At 40.5% G+C, this 20,375-nt stretch overlaps 1 protein-coding gene across 1 annotated transcript in view; it reads right to left on the bottom strand.

The window, feature by feature from the left end:
• Positions 1-3,284: 3,284 nt before the first annotated feature.
• Positions 3,285-20,375, bottom strand: part of LOC145398336 (otoferlin-like) — an 89,019-nt gene continuing 71,928 nt past the window's right edge. Inside the window, 15 exon segments of the mRNA XM_080271226.1 lie at positions 3,285-3,465; positions 4,165-4,265; positions 5,365-5,583; positions 6,160-6,358; positions 7,286-7,473; positions 7,830-7,960; positions 8,662-8,837; positions 9,171-9,341; positions 10,060-10,241; positions 13,331-13,420; positions 14,820-14,951; positions 15,727-15,951; positions 16,117-16,272; positions 19,201-19,397; positions 19,953-20,175. Of these exon segments, the coding sequence (XP_080127352.1) occupies positions 3,285-3,465; positions 4,165-4,265; positions 5,365-5,583; positions 6,160-6,358; positions 7,286-7,473; positions 7,830-7,960; positions 8,662-8,837; positions 9,171-9,341; positions 10,060-10,241; positions 13,331-13,420; positions 14,820-14,951; positions 15,727-15,951; positions 16,117-16,272; positions 19,201-19,397; positions 19,953-20,175 (2,571 nt within the window).

The following is a 20,375-nucleotide window of genomic DNA, read 5'->3' as shown; positions in this document are numbered from 1 at the left end:
ACAATTCTCTCTTACTTCCACTAAAAGATTTTGCTCAGCTCAGGAATTATATCTCGGCATGAAGCGGTTTAGAAATGATATCCATAAATCCATTCACTCCCATCACATTTTTCGAAGTCGTCCTTAGTAACACAGTAAGATTTTATTCACTTTAAGACGGACCTGTAAGATTAAAAGTTACACATATTCTAGTTATGCATAGCCAAAAAATATGCCAATAAATAAAAGAACACGAATTATACACAGATTTTTCCTGAACCAAACCGAGACACAGGAGTTTAGCTAAAGACCTCATTAAAAGTCAAGGACGTGCTTTAAATATCGCATCTTCTTCTTTAATATCATCTTTTTCTTCATAACAAGTACGGTAATTGGGGAAACTGGAGAATCAACTTCATAGATAGTGACAGAATTCGAACAGTCGTCAAAAAGGGATACTACATAACGAGGACTTACTGGATTTTGTAACCTTAATAGCCAGTCTTTTTTGCAGTTGGCTGGATTTTATATATGAAAAAAAAAAAGGGGGGGGAGGGGAGATGGGGACGACTTAAAAGACAGCTTACTATACGGACCCTTCTTTCTAGGATCAAACCAGGGAAGAGGAGCTAAGCATTTGATGGCTCAAACGAAACAGTAAAAATCTTAACAACAAACTTAGCCTTATTCTTACTGACGTTTGAGTCTTCGTAGCAACCCTTTCTTGGCGGTAAATTTTGCGTCTTCAAGAATTTTCATATAATTTGCTTCTTGTACAATTTTCATATAATTTTAATACCGATACAGTCTGCATCAGTCACATACAAGATGTTACGGTATTCTAGGCAAAATCATTCTCAGAAGAGACTTTGCGAACACTCCTAAGCCACTAAGAATCGGCCCTGTATATAATGTTCTAACCGTTCTTTCACTTTAGCCTGACCTGGATATTCGTCTTATCGCAGTTTATTTCACGTAACTGAGTGGCAGGGAAACACTATTACTCTACATCCTTGTTACAGCATTTCTCCGTGACTAGCATCATATTCTCGTGTTAATCTACTGTTAAGACTCAGCATTTATGAAGGAGATGGAAATTTTAGGCCATGTTAGAGTACAAAAGAATATAACTAACGCGCGACCATCATTCATTCATCTCATCACTCACTGGGCAGACCTAATATGGAGGCGATCTTATAGTTATGGTACTGGATTCATGAACAAACTTACGATCAACTCCCATTCATGACTACGACTTTTTTTTTTCTTTTTTTTTTCAGGAAGGGCAAAGAAAAGAGAATACAGAACCTCCCAATGTCCTTTGTTCTTCATGGAAATAAAAATCTGGGTTACGCGAAGGAGCTGATCGTAACTTCTTGGTGAATCCGGGCTCTGGTGCTGCCATATTTACACTTTGGATGGAGGGAAACTATACCGATCTGCATACGCATAAAATTACGATAAAAAATATAAAGGCAGCGACACTGGAACAACTTGGTCCATAATACATTATATATATATATATATATATATATATATATATATATATATATATATATATATATATATATATATATATATATATATATATATATATATATATATATATATATATATATATATATATATATATATATATATATGTTCTGCCAGTTCCAGCATAAGTTATCCTCTGAGTTAACCTTATGAAGTTGCATTAAATCCTGGAACATCTAAAACATCATGTTAACAAGTAACATTAAGAGGTAAATATTCTCACACGCAAACATCGTACATGAACAATACACAAAGGGCGGTATTCTAGGTGATATATGACACCTCGTAGCACCTTATCCTCAACAATTTATTTTGCTTATTACACCTTTTATTTTACCGTATTGTGCGTTACTCAAACTTTGTCGATACCAGAAATATACAGACAACATAAAAGATATCAAGGTGCCATACTCAAAATAAATCGTTAAAAAACAGGCGCAACGATGGTTTCCATGCCATCTAGAATACTTGATGCATATCTACATCAACGATCATACAGAATTATACTACGTGCGAACTTTTGTGACTAGTGAGTTCGAAGGATATATCAGAATGAACTAGCAATTATATAAAAAAGTCACAAAGGCTTAGTTGTGTATCATTAATGACACGCTTCTGTATCACATAAAATTTATCATAAATGTTGCAAAGTGACTTACAAGGAATGAGTAAGCTTTTAAGCTCTCAAGATGCCTGTCACTCACCTTCATACACTCAAGGCAAAGTCTGCTTTCTCAGTCACATTTCACACGTAATGTCACAAGCAAACGTTTGCCAATAGTCCTTGCTAGCATTTTGCCTGCTTTCCATATTTCCCACTCCTCTTTTATATTGTCACGGGAAACGTTCATTAACATTACTCTGTCTGCTCTGTGTCCTGCAATCCATATTCTCATTCCTCTTTGCAGAGTCACAGGCAAACGTTCGTCAACAATCCCCTGCTAGCATTGTGTCCTCCCTTCTCCCATACTTCCCACTCCTCATCGTGTTGTCACAAGCAAACGCATGCCACCAATCCCCTGCCAACACTGTGTCCTGCCTTCCATAATTCCCATTCCTTTTTGTATTGTCACAGGCAAACATCCGCCAACAATCCCCTGCCAGCATTGTGTCCTGCCGTCCATCTCTCATTCCTCGCCGTATTGTCACAAGCAATAGTTCGCTGACAAACCCCCTGCCAACATTGTGTCCTGCCTTCCCTACTTCTCGTTCCTCGCCGAAAATCAAAGAGTGTCCTTAGATCTCAAATGCTTTTGTTGTGAGTTTCATATTCATATCGCGTAAAATGTTTACTTGTAATACCTTCCATCACCACCATAGCCGTCAGGGAAGTATGATGCGGTGCGATGAGTGTGGCTTACCCTTTAGAACGATGAACTTTAAATCGTGATAGTCCCAGGAGTCTTGCATTATTTACTTATCATCACTGTGAAGTCTGTGCTATAGTTAACACCAGGGAATTTGCTTTTTTTATTTTATTTTTTTTTATTTTTATTTTTTTTACCTAGCATCACCCAGTAGTCTGGCCTACAGTTTGCTACCAGGGTTTAGTCATTGTTCAGGTATTAAAAGCATAACCTGAACAGAAATTAGTTTACCTTTGCTTCCAGGGTTTAGTCATCGTTCACCTATTACCATCACAAACAGAACGGAAGAAATGAACGGGAATACTAACACTCAGATCGACATCATCCATTAGTCGCGCCACCCATGGCCATCATATACAAGCAAAGATATCGTTCAGCTTCTGCCAACACCACACTCCTCCGTTACGCGCCGAGTATCTTCTTGACTGTGAATCCAGGCACTGAGTAGAAGAAGAGGACGAAGAAGATGGTGAGGGCGAGGAAGGCGAGGAGCTTGAGAATAGCCCACTTGTAGTTGTGCCAGATGATGTAGCGGATACTCTTCAGGGGATTGAGGAACCACATGAACGAGGCGTCGGGTCGGCTGGCGTAGGCAGGGGTTAGTGTGTGGTTAGGGGGTATGGAGAGATGAATAAACAGATAGATGGAGAATTGATGGATGGATGGAGAGAGGAATGGACAGACAGATGGATGAGTGGATGAAGAGATTAATGTATGGATAAACAGATGGCTGGCTGGACAAACCCATGGTTCGAATGCTAATAAAAAATGATAGTACTGCTCCATTATTGACGTATAAAAGTTGAATGTGGGCGAGACTAAGGACAGTGAAAACAAAGATACCTAAGAGATGATGACTTGGAACTTCCTCTCAACTCTCTTCAGGACAAAGAATTAAAAATAATTGTAAAGAAGAAACATGCATGATGCTTGTGTAAAATGACTTGAGTTTCATCCTCTATTTTAAATCTGATTCTGTGGCATCAAAACAGAAAGGAAAATGTAATACCACAAGTCTATTTTGCTAGATTTTTAGTTAAGGATTACCTGAAGTTTGATGATACAGTGGACTTTATTTACCTTGTGTATCTGTAATTAGTGAAGGAGGAAGAGAGGAGAGAGGGAGGAAGAGAAGGGGGAGAGGATGAAGGGAAGGGGAAAAGTGAGGAAAAAGGAAAGAGAAAGGAGGAGGAAGAAGGGAAGAGGAAGGAGAGAGGGAAAAAAAGATGGGGGGTGGGGTAGAAAAAGAACGGAAAGAAGTAAGATGAGAGAGTCGACTTACTTAGGTTTCTCCAGTGGGTCAGGTTCGTTGCGTCCCAAGCCAGCAGGATTCTTCTCAGCTTCATCTTTCGTCAGTAGGTGTATCTCTGCCTCCACCTTGCCCTGCACGCCCACGCCAACGCCAATGCATTACCAAGCCCATGCGTCCACGAATCATCACGCCAACGTACCCCCACGACCAGGCACCATCACATCCGTGCATCATCGCGCCACAAACCATCATGACAATCACGCCCAAGTCCACGCATCACCAAAGCCAAGACGTAGAACGCCCACGCACCACCAAATCCACAAACCACCATGCCCACGAACCACAAGGCCAAAAAACATCGAAACGCCCACATCATTTCAGCGACAGTGTTTGTTGCATGGGAATAGATGCATGTTTTGCCGTAAATACTATCAATGCAGATTCTCAGATGTTTTGAAAATCTTGCTGTTCAGTGCAGTTATCTTTAACAGACTGGATGTATTATCTGCATACAATTCCATATCAATCTATCTATTTATCTACCTATCTTCATCTATTCTATTTCTATCTATTTATCCGTGTCTATCAATCAATCAATCAATAAATCTGCCTGTCTGTCTGTATGTATGTATGTATGTACATTTATCTATCTATCTATCTACTAAGCTGGTGTAATGGGGTTCAAAATATGTTTTTAGCATATATTTTGAACCCTAATTCAAACACAACGACAACCATAAAAGATATTCTCGACCCAGACATAAAAACGAGTAAAGTTATTACTTCGCACAAGAAAAATATACTTTTTATAATGATAGGGAATGAGGATTATAAGAATATCAATTTCATTTCTGAATTCAAACATGTGAGGATTAAGCACTGTCAACCTAACTCTGATATCCACAGTATGCTAGAGACTCTTATTTCAGTAAATTCACTCTAACAAGACTGCATATACTTACATATATGGAACCAAATCTTTTACGCCACAAAGAAAAAGGTGGTCCGAGAAAGGAAGGGCGTAAGCAAAACATAGCTGGCCAAACAAAGGAATTTGTAAGCTAAATTTAATTAGGAAAATGAAAGAAAAGGAGCTACGTTTAATTGGGTAAGAAGCCTGAGCTGATCCAATAAAGGAACTGTGTCAAGTAAACGTGATTAAACGTGATCATCATAAGCAAAATAAAGGATGAAATAAGAAAAAGTAGAAACAAATCAACGCTCCATTACCGTTAGCTCCATCTCCTCATTCTCCTTCTTGATATAAAACGGCCACCATCCCTTGACTCGGCGCTGCTTAAAGATGTTCACCATAGGCACCGTACCGTCCGTCTTGAGCATGTCCAGCGTGCACAGCTTGGAACTTTTTGCACCCCGGGGGAATCTGTTTAAATCCAGCGTTATGGCGCCTAGGAAATCGTCCGCTGAGAAATGGTCAGCATCCCACACCTAAAAGAAAGGAAGAAGGTGAGACGGAGTGAAGAGTGACTTGGGGAAATGGGAAGGGAGGAATTTAAGTGTGGCCTCTAACAATATTCTTACTTCATTCCCTCCTCCTTTCCACACTGATGGAACTATTGCTGTGTCTCCTACTGAGAAGGCTAAACTCTTTGCCTACACTTTCTCCTCTGACTCTGCATTAGACGATTCTGATGATATCTTTCCAACTCTGTCCCCTTCTGCCTTTTTCATACCTTTCATTAAAATTTCTTCAAGAGATGTACCGTCTGCCCTCACTAGCTTTAGTACTAACACGAGTAAGGTGCTGGCGACATCTTTCCTCACCTATAGTTTCATCACAGTATCATTATTCTGACCCATATTTCCACCTAATGATGGGGTGAGGAAGGATAACTATGCACGACAATATGGTTGGATCTGGAGTATCACCTTGACTGTTTCTAGTCTCACCCATAATTCCTATTTCCTCAAGTTAATCTGACTTCCTAAATATCCTAAGTAGCAACCTTCCCTGACTCATAGTTCCTGTTCCCTTTAAGTGCCTTAACTGGCCACTTTTCTCACCTGGAGTTCTAGTCTGGCGGGAATCTTGCACTCCGTCTCGTCCCATGAAAACAGGGACTCCTTGCGACTGATGACTATTTTCTCCTCTGCCACCAGGTACTCGAAGGGGAACACGAAGCGCCAGTTGAAGTTGCCCTCGCCCGTCAGGGACCGGTAGTGGATGTCCGTGCACTGCGTGTCCTCGGGGCCCTTCAACCACCTACCGAAGGGAAAACTGTGAACTTATGGGGAGTAGAAACGGTAACTAGAAAGTATTCCGACAGCGCATGCCTCCGCTACCGCCAATAAAATATATTTGTTGCTGTAATTCTTCTTTCCTACCACACGAATGCTTTTACCGTCTCACATATTCACTGAACTCTACGGCCTTAGTGTCCCGTTGCACAATGAAAGAGAGCGCATACCTCCTCCAACGTTAATTAAATTTTATTTATTCCTGTATCCGGATTTGGAGCCAACTCAAACTCTAATAAACTCCTCTTTGACCCACTACCCACGAATTCACCAGATTTAATTGAAATCCAATGGCAACTTTTTGAGATATTTTACAGACAAACAGACAGTCACGGGTGAATACATAACCTCCGTCCAACTTCGCTGGTGAAGGTACTAAAGGAGGATAACCAATGACAGAACCACTGCTGCTAAGGAGGTTGCTAAGAACTATGATTATGATGAGGATTTCCCGAGTATATGGAAAGGATAGTAAGGTGAGAAGGAATTAAAGCTGCTGTAATGGATAAAATCGTAAGCAGGAAATGTATGGAATGAAAAGTGAGTGGAGGGTATTTATTAGGTGTCTGATCTTACATACGGGCCCCTTCAGCCACTTGTGGAGAAATATGCAGATTAACAGGACGATGCGAGAAGCCAGTAACGCCACAAGTAGATGACTGTATTGGTCCTTGTCACACGGTTTGGTACTGAGTAGCATGTAACTACGGTATCTGTTAATTAGTCAGAGTTAAGGATTGTTACCCAAAGAGGAATGTAATTTGTTGGAAATAGGAAGGACATGTAATGAGTAGTGAGTAGAGAACACTAATATTAGTACATTCCATGGAGTAGAGAGGAGGGGAGACAAGCAGTGAAAAAAAACAGAGGATAATAATATATTAATTCTCACCCTTTGACGTAGATATCAGACATTTTCTCCCCGGTAAAGAATGCATCGTCTTCCAGCACCACATCGTCAGTGTTCCATACAATGAGGCGTAACTCGTAGCTCTTGGGTTTGCGAGGGGTGACGTCCAGGGGAGGCCCGGGTAGTGGCATGTCCATTGGGAACATGTCCACCCACATCTCAACCTTGCCCTGTACAAGCAAATACAGTTATACACCCAACCCACCCACCCACCCACCCACACACACACACACACACACAGCTTAAACTGGATCAGTAATTTACATGCACTTCGAAATATTCAGCACTGACATTTATATAAAACATGCTTTAGGTTACAACTACACAACAGTATCATATAAAACACTCGGTTGGAGACAAGTAAGACGGCAGACACACTCTTAAATATTCAGATTAAATTTGGAAGACAGTAGTAAATAGTCATATAAAATCGGAAAGACCTGATTTTACCTATCTAGCTGTTTATTTATTTATTAATTTTTATTGTTATTGATTCCACACAAGCTTGAATCCTCTTGTTTCATACCTGTTCAATGCCAGGCTTGTCCTGGTTGTAGAGTGGCCTGGTCTCTATGTGTTCAGGCACCAGGCGACACCCCACCTTGGGCACCTCCTCCCACCGGTGCAACACGGCCAGGGCAAGCTGTTCCTCGCTCACTGCAGAGAAGGAGGGGGTATAGTAAGTGGTTAATTCCTTCCCCATCAGTGACCACTATGGCTACCCATGACGAATTTATTCACCATCAATGACCACCATGGCTACTTCAAGACGACTCTATCCAGCTTAAAATGGCTGTCTCCATTACCCCTTTCGGTAACAATGACCCATAAGATTTTTTTTTTTTTTTCTAGCAACACCAATGCAACTTTATTAAGCTTTGAGTGTCCCTCGGGTATCGGAAGCCGTGGTCGCCGTGTGTCTACTAAGCTGAATAAAAAGGTATATCGGAAACTAAAATAAAATAATCGGAAAATATTGAGAAGAAAATCAGCCTGGCGGTATCAAAAATAAACTGGCGAAATCATATCAAGTGGTCTAGGCGGGTATGCAGTCCTCCATAGCAACGAAGATGAATAAAAAGTTAAAATATGAATAAAATCGCCAGGTAGTAGAAATGAAGATATAATTTGGTGGTATAAAAAATAAACAGGCCAGACAGTAGCAACGATAAAATAATCTCTTAGTATGGAAAACAGTATGGCAAAGTCGTACCATGTGCTCTAGGCGGGTGTGTGGGTCATGGTCGTCATTATTCTGGTGGTGTTAAAAATTATCTGGCCAGGTAGTAGTAATAATAAAATAATCTCTTAGTATGGAAAACAATAAGGCAAAGTCGTACAATATGGCCGAGTCGTACCATGTGGTCTAGGCGGGTGTGGGTCGTGGTCGTCGTGGGTGCCCAGGGTGAAGGACTTGGTGCCGACCCTAACCTTGCCGGGACCGTAATGAGGACCGTCCACGCGACCCTCCTTGCACAGGCGACCTAAGATCTGTGTGGGCTTCATTGGGTCACGCCACTGGTTGTATCCAGTCCTGAAAAGACAGTAAATTAAAAGCTATTTATAAAAGTATGCAACAATCAACGCAAAAAGTATTATAATGAGGGGGAAAAATGCATATAATAATGGTTAATGGCAAATGCATATTTTTAAAACTATATGATAGTGACCAATAAGTAAAGTTACAAAAAACTAAGTAGAATAACAAAACAAATGAAGGTGTAAATAAGTATATAAACCGCAATGATTCAACTAAGTTTATATTCACTTTACAAAGAGTATGTAAAAGTGTTGCTATATCAGTATTTTGTCTTCAATACCTGGGTTTTTCTTTATAGGTTATAGAAGTAGTTAGTGCAGTACTCACGTCTCATATCTGGTTGGTAGTCCACACGTGGCTCGGTGTCTGGAGTAGAAGCGGTTCTCGAGGTCAATCTTTGTCTCGCCTATCAAGTCATCTGACCCTACCAAGTCCCAGTCCAGCACCTGCACCGTTAACATTGAGTCCTGGGGAAACGTTGCCTCCACCTCGAAGCATCTGAAAACGTCGGTATAGACTAGTAAAATGTGTGGTCTATTCTGTTCTGTTTTTGTCCCGTTATATATTATATTGGACGAACCTTGGGAAGGCCCGTATTCTTGTCGGTTAAGGAAGCTCCCGAACACCTTTTCTTAAGCGATTTATTTTGTTTACAACATCTTACAGTCCTCTTCTGTGTTACATCAGTCCTGCCGATCTCGCCATACTCTACATAAATAATGTACAAAAGGATATCAATCAGCCACAAAAAAAAAAAAAAAAAAAATGTAAGGAAAAGGTGTTACAGAGCTTCCTCAACCAACGAGAATACAAGCATAAGTGTCTGGATGTTTTCTTTTCGAAGTGCACGACATTATCTAACAATATAAAGAGATTGTTCTATTTTCCTCTAGCACCAGTGTATAATTTCCTGCTACTCAGTACATGGCAACAGACACACCCTCATCGAAGGACGTGACACCACTGAACTAAGTGAAATAAGCCGCAAAAAGGACGAAAATTTGGGCCAAGTTAGAGTAAAAACAATACAGTCAACTCCTCCATGAACTGGTTATCATCCTTGCTAGACGTAACGCGTCCTCCAAGCTAAACCTAAGACAAACGATGCCAGGAGTCACCCTATATCTCAACTAAAATTACTTCACTGTACTCTGTCTGTCGCTTAATACGGGACATCCACCACCATCACCACCACAACCACCACCTTTCGACTTACTTTCCAAACACAGGGTTGAGTTGCTTTGATATGTAGTTCTCCTTGTCCGACACCTTCTTACTGCCCAACTGCACCACGATGTACGGGTCAGCCTTGCCGTTGAGGTCCATGGGGTGCAAGTCACATGCCCTTATCACGTACACTCTCACCAGTACGTGTATTGGATCGTTGGATGGCAGGCCCTGGTAGGAAGGTAGTGGGTCTTATGTATGAAAAGGAAAAGGAGGGTATTTGTTTGGGTAATGTAAGAGAGGGTTTGGACAAAATTGTGTGTGTGTGTGTGTGTGTGTGTGTGTGTGTGTGTGTGTGTGTGTGTGTGTGTGTGTGTGTGTGTGTGTGTGTGTGTGTGTGTGTGTGTGTGTGTGTGTGTGTGTGTGTGTGTGTGTGTGTGTGTGTGTGTGTGTGTGTGTTCTTCGATATATTCGGGTATTTAGCGTTACTAATGTGACTGGTGTAGTTAGTTTTACTAGTTAGGCAAGTAAGTTTATGTGCGTGACGAATCATTCTCATGCATAAATCGTCACTTCTGATTCAACTGGTATTCAGTCACATTTGAAAATCCTTCTGCTGACAACTGTTGAAGGAAATACTGATAACGTATGGTTGTGTCTGCCTCATAAACAACCCCACTCTTCCCTGTTCTGTCCCCAATATGAATAACTGAATGAAGTCTTGTGAAGCTGAGCAGTATTAAATAAATTATGTAATGTGTACCGTGGGAATGCTGAAGAAAAATGCAATGTATACATACTGATGATACAACTGCTACGACACTGAAACAATTAGATGAGAAACAACACTGCCAAAGCAGAGCCACATGACCAGTGTGAGAAGCTGTAACATGAGTACACTTTATATTATTACTGTCAACAGCGCTTTTGATACACAGGGAATCGAAGTTTACAACTTTTGAGTCACTCCTGAACTTTAAAAGACATGAACCCCTTCACTACGTTTATTTCATTCCTGCCGCCTCCAAATGATGCTTTATAGCCTAAGAAAGCTCTCTCGTAGTGAAGGAGTTAGTGCTATGTGCTTTAATACCATCAACATTGAAACAACAGAGGTTATGCTGGGGTGTAGATAAATATGAACTATAATTCACTAATAGCTTGGCAAAGTTTAATTAATAACTCATTTCCTTTATGTACGGTACTGAATATATAAAAATGTTTCTGGAAATATTAATTAGTTTGATTGCTTTATTTGTATTATCTACTACCCAGCATTTCTCCTGTAAGACTTGGAGGTACTATTACTTGGCAATGTTCAGACCTACATACTTGGATGAGGGACGGGAGGGCAGGGGTCGGGTAAGGTGGGGGTCATGCACAATTTAACATTTGACACAGGTAAACATTTGGAATGACTGGTCATAAGATCACCTACAGCACAACTTTAACGGAGAGGGTCAGGAAAGGAGGAAAATACAATGTACCACATTACTGATTTAGACAAACTTTCACCAACATCAAATGGCTACGTGATCTGGGATTTAACAATAGAAAAGAAGATCAGAAGAGGAAGTAATTAGTCCAGGAACAGTTTAGCTGAGAGAGAGGAAAGCTGGAAAGTGTGGTGCATACAATTTACTTAAAACACACAAAAACTTCCTCGTCTATGACTTCTTTTCCTGCACATACTGTCCACGACAAACAGTTCTTAGGGTACATGAAAGGCGTCACTTGCAAAGCTGATTAGGGAGAAAAAAGCCGGGCTATTCTATACTGAGAGTAACCTGTGACTCCATGAGCAGCCTAGTTGTCTTGGTCTGCGCATGAAACAGACACCGGGAGAGAAAGTTAATAAGTGAGAAAGGGAGAGGGGGAGAATATTTCTGTGGTGAAGTTGTATGGAAGCATAAACGCCGCCATCTCTCCGTTGACGATGATGGAGTCTCGTGTACCTTCCATAATGTTGGGAAGTCAGTAAAATGGCGGAAAAAGTGAGTGTGAATAGAATTAGGTCCCAGTTATATTTTCTTCACGGCAAAGTTAGGTTGTTTAGGCTGAGTCTTGACGTTTTGGAGATCCTTGGATTTAGCGTTGTGTCTACGAATCACCAAAATGAGAAGAAATGAGCCACCCACATCCAATCTAAGGGATCTAATTTCTCAGTGAAGCAAAATAACTGGAATCTAATCTAATTCAGGTGCATTTTTACCACCATGTTGCTTATTTCTTCATATTATGGAAGGTACTTGGACCTCCATCTTCTTCCACGCGGAGATGCCGGAGACAGTTTCTAAACAAGTTGCTAGTGAACACAGGAGGGAAGGAGACGGATTACATTCCTTATGACAACAAACCAGCCGTGTGAAACTCGTTATATGGGTCATTATTTATGGAAAACACACAGTAATTCTGCACATAGGAAGGGTTGTGGGGTACAGTATATACATCAATTCATTTTGCGTGGACACAAAATAATGTAACAGATCTCTACGGAACTCTATACAAGAACATTACTCCTAAAAGTTGGCGTTTCAATCGCAACTACAGTATTAAAAATAATAAAAAGAACTTGAAATAAAACATAGCAACAGACCTCCTAATTTGGAAAATTTGGTACATATTTAAGAAGGGTATTGTGCAACTTTATATTTTCACTGTAAGTAGTTAGTTTCATGAGTTATATGATGGAAATATTTAAGCCCACTGTCATACAGACCTTAAAATGTCTTACAAAATATAGTGTCATACAGAATTTAAAGTGTCATACAGAATTAAAAGTGTCATACAGAATTTAAAGTGTCATACAGAAATTAAAGTGCCACACAGAATTAAAAATGTCAAACATAATTTAAAGTGGCACGCAGAATTTAAAGCATCATACAGAAATTAAAGTGTCATAAAGAATTTAAAGTGTCACAGAGTTTAAAGTCGTACAGAATTTAAAGTTATATACAGAATTTAAAGCGTCTTAGAATTTAGTGTCATACAGAATATAAAGTGTCCCAGAATTTAAAGTGTCATACAAATTTAAAGTGTCACACAGAATTTAAAGTGTCATACAGAATTTCAAGTATCATACAGAATTTAAAGTGTCATACAGAATTTAAAGTGTCATACAGAATTGAAAGTGTCACACAGAATTTAACTGGATAAATATATACACTGTTTATCACACTGCGACCTGAAGATGGTGTACTGCCCTATCTGTACCTCTAAACTTCTGCTTCTAAGCTGACTGTAATTCAGTCTTTGAAAGGGACCTAAATAGTGAGGACTAAGGTAAGAACAGTAGGCAGGTGAGTAATTAATTAGCCTACCTGGAAGAACCCATACTGAGGGTCCCCGCCCGTGATGGTGGTGTCGTCGATGTCCTTAGGTAGTGGCCACCGATACAGCTTCAGTGATCCCTGTAACACACGAAGGTTAGGTAGGCAGGACAGGGTAATGTGTGAGGTACTTAGATAGGAAGTTAGGAGGAGAGGTAGTAAGGTAGGTTAAGAGGCAGGAAGGTGAAAAGGTAGGTAGCTAACTCAAGAGTAAGGCAGGACGTAGGCAGGTGAATGGGTAGGGAAGAAAGGAGGTAGGTACGTGGGTAGCTGGGTAGCAAGGCAGGTAGGTAGGTAGGTAGACTGATAAGTAGGTAGACAGGGAGGTAGAGTGGTAGGTAGGACAGGTAACAGAGTAAGAGGGTATGTAGGTACGTAGGTAAATGAGACAGGTAACAGGTAGTTGGGCCGGTAGATTTAGAGTTACGACCTGTAACAGAGTAAGTAGGTAGGGCGGTAGGTGGGTAGGAGGACAGGTAGGTAGACAGGTAGGTAGAAAAGCAGACTGGCAGGAATGCAAGCGGGTAGGTGGGGAGGTAAATAGGTAGGAAGGGTAATGAGTAAGTAGGAAATTGGAATGAAAATTGTGACAATAGATATGGGGTAAATGATGAGGTAGCGAGGCGTGAGAGGCTGTTGTTGTTACCTCCGCCAACAAATTGGAGGAGGTTCTGCATTCTCCTGTGTTTGTCTGTTTGTTTGTTTGTCCACACGATATCTCCAAAAGTTCTGAATGAATTTCAATGAAATTTTGTGGAAGGGTGGGCCATGGGACAAGAAAGAATTGATTAAATTTTGGGGCGGATCTGGACCCGGATCAGGATCCTATGTATCCCGCACAATATCTCCAAAAGTTCTTGATGAATTTCAATCAAATTTTGTGGAAGGGTGGGCCATGGGTCAAGGAACAATTGATTAAATTTTGGGGCGGATCCAAATCCTACGTATTCCACACAATACTTCCACGGATCTGGATCAGGATCCTCTTTAATGGCAATGGCATTGGCGGAGGAATGCGGTCTCTGAGTGCTTTCTGGTTGTTGTTGTTGTTGTGGTCTCAAGCTCATCTGAATATGAACCCAGTGGATTGCAGGCTGAAGTTATCCTTTTCTCTTAGATCACCATAATCCTCTTAGGGGATAGGGAAATAACTGAGGGACATGTGTAACCAGACAGTTGAGCCACGTGAAGGCATCCCCCTCCAGCACCTGACATGAGAGGTTAGGAAAAAAAAAAAAAAAAGGATGGTTTGTAGGTGACAAAAATGAGATATACTATAGAAGAAGGTTGCCATGGTTACCGAAAACTGGAAGACGTTATGTAATAAAATAGATGAATAGCTATGATTATTTTTACTACAAAGACTGCCCAGTTTTTTATGCTACTTTTTTCATTGACATTAATTCGGCCTTTCTCTCTCTCTCTCTCTCTCTCTCTCTCTCTCTCTCTCTCTCTCTCTCTCTCTCTCTCTCTCTCTCACCTTAAACTTGCCAACCACCCGTCCTTCATCCTCAAGGTCGTCCCCGCCCGTCTTCTTCCCTCGGTAAAGGTGGAAGGTATGAAGCCACTCCCGAAACCCGTTGTACTCTGTCTCAAGCTCACCAGGAATCACCTGTTGCACCGGGAGAGGTCATCAGAGGTCATCAGAGGTCATAATGAGTTACTGGGCATCCATGGAATTAAAATAATTCCAGGTTAGCAAAATATCAGAGGTCAATGGGGTATCGGAGGCCACACAAGGTCAATGGGGCATCAGAGGTCACTGGATCATCAATGTCATATTGGGTCAACAGGGCATTACACGTGAATGGGGTATAAGAGGCAATACTGGGTTGACAGGGTGTGATAAGTCACTGGGTCGTGAAAGGTCATCAAGAAATGAGGTGCCCTTATTATGAAAGTCACTGGTAAAATTACTGGGACCAAAGATATGAGTAACGTAAAACTACATCAATAATTAACATACGATGTAAATGATGTTACAGTTTAATTCACTCACATATACCATGAATGGGGTATTTTGATTGTTACTTCTCACAGAAATGAAAACTCCAAATATCTTGTTGCATTATACAGTTGGGTGAATGATACCGAAATAGTGATCATATAGTTTTTTGTATTTCTAAAGACAGGATCCAGTTCACAGATTTGAAGAAGCAGATCCCGAAAAAAGGTACTTACTACTCTTAACAGATAATTAACTTGCAGTGCAGTGCTTTAAGTAAATGCAGGTGAACAAGGTTTAGGAAATAATTTAGTGAACATGTTTAGAACATAAAAGTAAAGGAAATTTCCAATTATGTAGGTACAAATGTAGTGTATAAAAGAAAAATGAAAAGCATATTCTGAATCAAGCACAGCTCTCTCTCTCTCTCTCTCTCTCTTACCTTCATAGTAGCTACATTATGCTTGTGTTTCCTCCTCTGCGTCTTGGGACTCAATCTTGCAGCCAACTTAGCAGCCGTGGACGTGGCCTTAAAAGTGGGGTGTCTTCTCCTCTCTGCCCCCGCCTCAGCCCTCCCTCCTCTCTCCTCCTGCTGCTGCCCCGCCTGTTGTTCGCCCCCTTCACCTGCTTCGCCTCGCTCCCTGGCGCTGCGCTCTTCTTGCTGCTGCTGTTAGGGGAAGATGATGTTGAGAGAAGGGGAATGAGAGAGGGTGTTTGGCTCGTACTAAGACAGATAGATAGATAGATGGACAGAAACACAGACAGACAGACAGATAGATAGATAGACCGATACGTAACTAAATAAATAAGCAGATAAAGCAGGAAATCTCACCATAGCCACAGCCTCCAGCGATGCGAAGTACTTAGTCCACCAGTCCCTGTTCTCCTCGTCCTCCTCCTCCTCCATCATACTCTGCTTCCGACGTTTATTTGCCTCTGACTTCTCCTTCTTCGTCACTGCCACCAGCTTGGACACTGCTCCGGTCCCCTGGGAAGTAGCAGTTAAATAAGGACAGTAAGGACCTCGATGACTTTGTCATTATTTTCGTGACTTCGTATTTGTCTATTTAATTATCTCGTCTTATCTTTATTGTTCCATATTGATCTTACGAATCTCCAATATCAAACATTACCTTATTATTCATCTCGAAGCATTATATCTATCTCATATTCACCTCTGTGACTTCACATTCCCTCTAAAACATCACATTTATTCCCTGCAAAAAATTACATCTGTCTCACATTCACTTCCATACACTTATCTCACATTCATCTTTATCACATTCGCTGAAAAATATTAAATCTTTCTCACATTAACTTTCATAAATCTCTCTCACATTCATCTGTAATAGCTCACATTCGCCAAAAAAATTTAATCTTTCACATTCACATCCACACATCTCACTTTCATCATCATTAACTCACATTCATCAAAAAAATTAAACCTATCTCACATTCACTTCCATACATCGATTGCAAATTCATCTTCATTAACTCACCTTCATCGCAAAACACTGCCTGCATTACCTTATTCACCTTCACTGCCTCACAATAATCTCTCGTTGCCTCATACTCACTTCAATACACATTTTCTCATTCACTCCAAAACCAGTAACTATTATTATTACTGTTATTATTATTATTATTATTATTATTATTATTATTATTATTATTATTATTTTTATTTTTATTAATATTATTATCAGGTTACTCAAGCTGTTATAGACGGACGGATGCTTTTTGTATGCTAAAAGCTGGAGATTTTATTTTGTCGAGTGAAAAGTCAGCAATCAGAGGGTTAAAAGCCATCTTAATTATGCTGTTACAAGAAGTTAGGGTTAGTAAGGTTGAAAATCCAGAAAAAAATAGGCAGCATCGTGTTTACAGTATTGGTGGCCGAAATGAGACGAGTAAATTTATTTCTATATCTCTTCATCGCTACATCGCCTCTTTTCAAAGTTTACTCTGTGGCTTTTACTGTAAAATGTAGAATATGTGAAGAAATTAGGCAGCATCGTGTTTACAGTTTTAGTGGGTGAACTGAGACGAGTGAATTCTTTTATACATCTCTTCTTCGCCATCATGCCTCTTTCCAAAGATTATCTATGACTTTTAAAACGTGGAATATGTATTAAGTTTCGACATCACGAGGCGTCGAGAAAGTATTACGTATTCACAGGCTTTCACAGGAGTCGATTACACACACACACACACACACACACACACACACACACACACACACACACACACACACACACACACACACACACACACACACACACACACATTATGTTATATTGCGAAAGAACTTTCCTCAGCAGGTTAAGCCAAAAATAAATAAAAGAGGAAGAGGCAATGTATTGAAGTTACTTTTACTATCTATAAGAGCTGTATTTTCGCCTTAATTTCTCTTTTATTCTCATATTCTTACACATACATCATGCACACAATGTTTCATGTGTTTTCTTTATTATCCGTTCTTGTGTTGTATCTTTCACTGACTTTCATTGCAATAACCTTTTTATCGGTGTCGTTCTATTACAAATAAAACTATACCTACTTTTAATGAGAAAAACAGTGCATTTATCAATATTTTAAAACATCCCACTCACAGCCACGGCCAAGACATACAAAGATAAAAATATAAACATCCAGAAAAAGAGGAAAATTATCATGATTTGCCATGGAACAGAGAACTATGAATTGGCCATACAGTTATTGCGGCTGAGAACTTCATATGTTCAGTGGCACAATTACAACATTAAGATAATACTGAACAGCCATTGCATTGTTATTTGAGGACTCTGTTAAATAAAGTATCTTAATAATGTGAAGTAAGACACACAAAAATACATCCATCAAAGAAATATGCGAAAGTTTACATATAGTAATGAAGTATGGAATATCAGAGTGATATACAGAAAAGTGTGTGAAACTGTAACCATACAGACACACACACACATATATATATATAACCACACGTACTAAACATCCAGTCACACAATTATGGGAATATTCCGTATTTTTACCATTATGGGTAGACCAAAAGTCAGGGCACACCTGATCAAAATGAATGTAAAGTGTGTCTATGACTACTGATCCACCCTGAAAAAAATCACCAGAAGCAATATATGAAAAAAAAAAAAAATCGAAACAAAAGCACCCATCATAAAGATCACCCCAAAACAATTTGAAAAGGAATAACTTCAAACAAAAAGATCATCATAAAAAGCAGTATAACTCAGGCCAAAACAAGCACTGTGAATGATGGCTCTAACTCCTTCACTACGATGACTTCATACGTTTATTCCTGCCCGATCCTGGGACGATTTATTTAACCCAGGAAAACTCTCTCGTACCGGAGTGGTTGATGAAGGTCATTTATAACCTCTCCAGTTCGAAAAGTGACTCCTCATTTGAATAAAATCTGGCGATAACAAGAATATAACTAGAAATGCAGGCATACCTCCGCCAGCACCAATAAACTTCATTATTTATCGTACATTCGGCTCCAGCTCCGACTTAAAATCTAAGAAACTCTTCCATGACCAACTGCTCACATATCCCCCGGATTTAAAAGAAGTCAGATAACTTTCTGAGATATCTTGTACACAGTCAGAGAAGCGGACAAACAAACATGGGTTAATACATAATCTTCGTCCAGATCCGTTGGCTGAGGTAATAAAAAAGAAGTCATCGTAGTGCAGGTGTTACCTGACTCAGTAAAATAGCTGTTCCTTGCAGCATGTGCGTAATGGATGAAGCCACGACATCGGGTAGTCAGTTATATAATGAATGATGGAAGAAGCCACGACGTCAAGGTAGGCAGGTATATATAAGCTTCCACGTGACGACAGCAACACAAATAAAGGTAAAAAGAGCAACTGAAACCAACCGAAGGAACGACTGGCCCTACACCCACATAGTCGATGGTGATGACGGTGTCTTTCTGCAGGAGGGGACTGCGCTCATTGTCCCTCCTGCCGTAAGACACACTGCCACCACGTCCACTGGGCATCCCTCCAGCACCACCTCCGCCACCGCCACCACCTCCTATGCCATGCACGTTGTTTGGCACCAAGGAGTTGTTTTGTTGGCCCATTCCATCCTCACCTGTCATGAAACACAGCTACAAAAGTGAGGGGAAAGAGAGGCTGAATTATCATTACTGTTAGTATTGTTATCATATTGTTATGTTGGCCCATTTCGATCTCAGTTGTACGAAAACACAAGTATGAAAGTGGCAAAATGAAGCTGAGTCATTATTACTACCATCATCATCATCATCATTATAATTGTTACCGTTACCGTCAACAATATCCATATGGTCCTCTTATCACCATGCTTTGAACACTCCCTTTACCAATTTTCTCCCCTGCCTCCATGTACCATGTGGTGTGAGAGTTCCTTGCCACTGCTTGCTGTCCGCATATAGCGGTGTAGATCTGAGATAATTATGTGCCTTATTTCTGTCATTGCTATTCCTCCTCCCTATATTCCCTTTTCTTTCCTACATTACTTACCGTGTAGTGAGACCGACTTCCTTGCTGCTGCCTCCCTATCCCTCCTGGGTGCCGGGATCCACATGTATCGGTGCAGATTTGAGACATGTGTTCTTTTTGTCACTACTATTCCTCCTCCCTATATTCTCATTCCCTTCTACTTTACCCATTCCTTTTCCCTGCATCAAGTTTTCATATCTCTACGTACCGTGTGGCGAGAGGGAATTCCTTGCTGCTGCCTCTCTGTCTCTCTTGGTTGCCGGGGTCCACATGTATCGGTGTAGATTTGAGATGATGTGCGTCCCAACCAATGTGAAGCGACCGAAGCTGCGACAGTCCACGACACGGATGGTGATGGGCGGACAGTACAACTCCTGTTCCGGTAGTTCCTGGGGTGAAAGGGAAAGGGACGAGTTTATTCACACTGTCCAATAAACACAGGTATTGGAAGTATGGGTTATGATGGCCACTAAGCAGAGATATTTATGTTTATGACGGCCACTAAAAGGGAAAAACTATAATATCTGGTAAGGAGAGTAAAGCTTCTGTTCCCTTAGTTCCTGATTCGGGAGAGGAAGGAGAGATGATA

This window comes from Coenobita brevimanus, chromosome 45 (assembly GCF_032717465.1).
Source record: "Coenobita brevimanus isolate Jiangsu-jjx chromosome 45, ASM3271746v2, whole genome shotgun sequence".
NCBI classification, from domain to species: Eukaryota; Metazoa; Arthropoda; class Malacostraca; order Decapoda; family Coenobitidae; genus Coenobita; species Coenobita brevimanus.
Note: the sequence above shows the minus strand (reverse complement) of the source record. Positions and strands in the feature narration are given on the sequence as shown.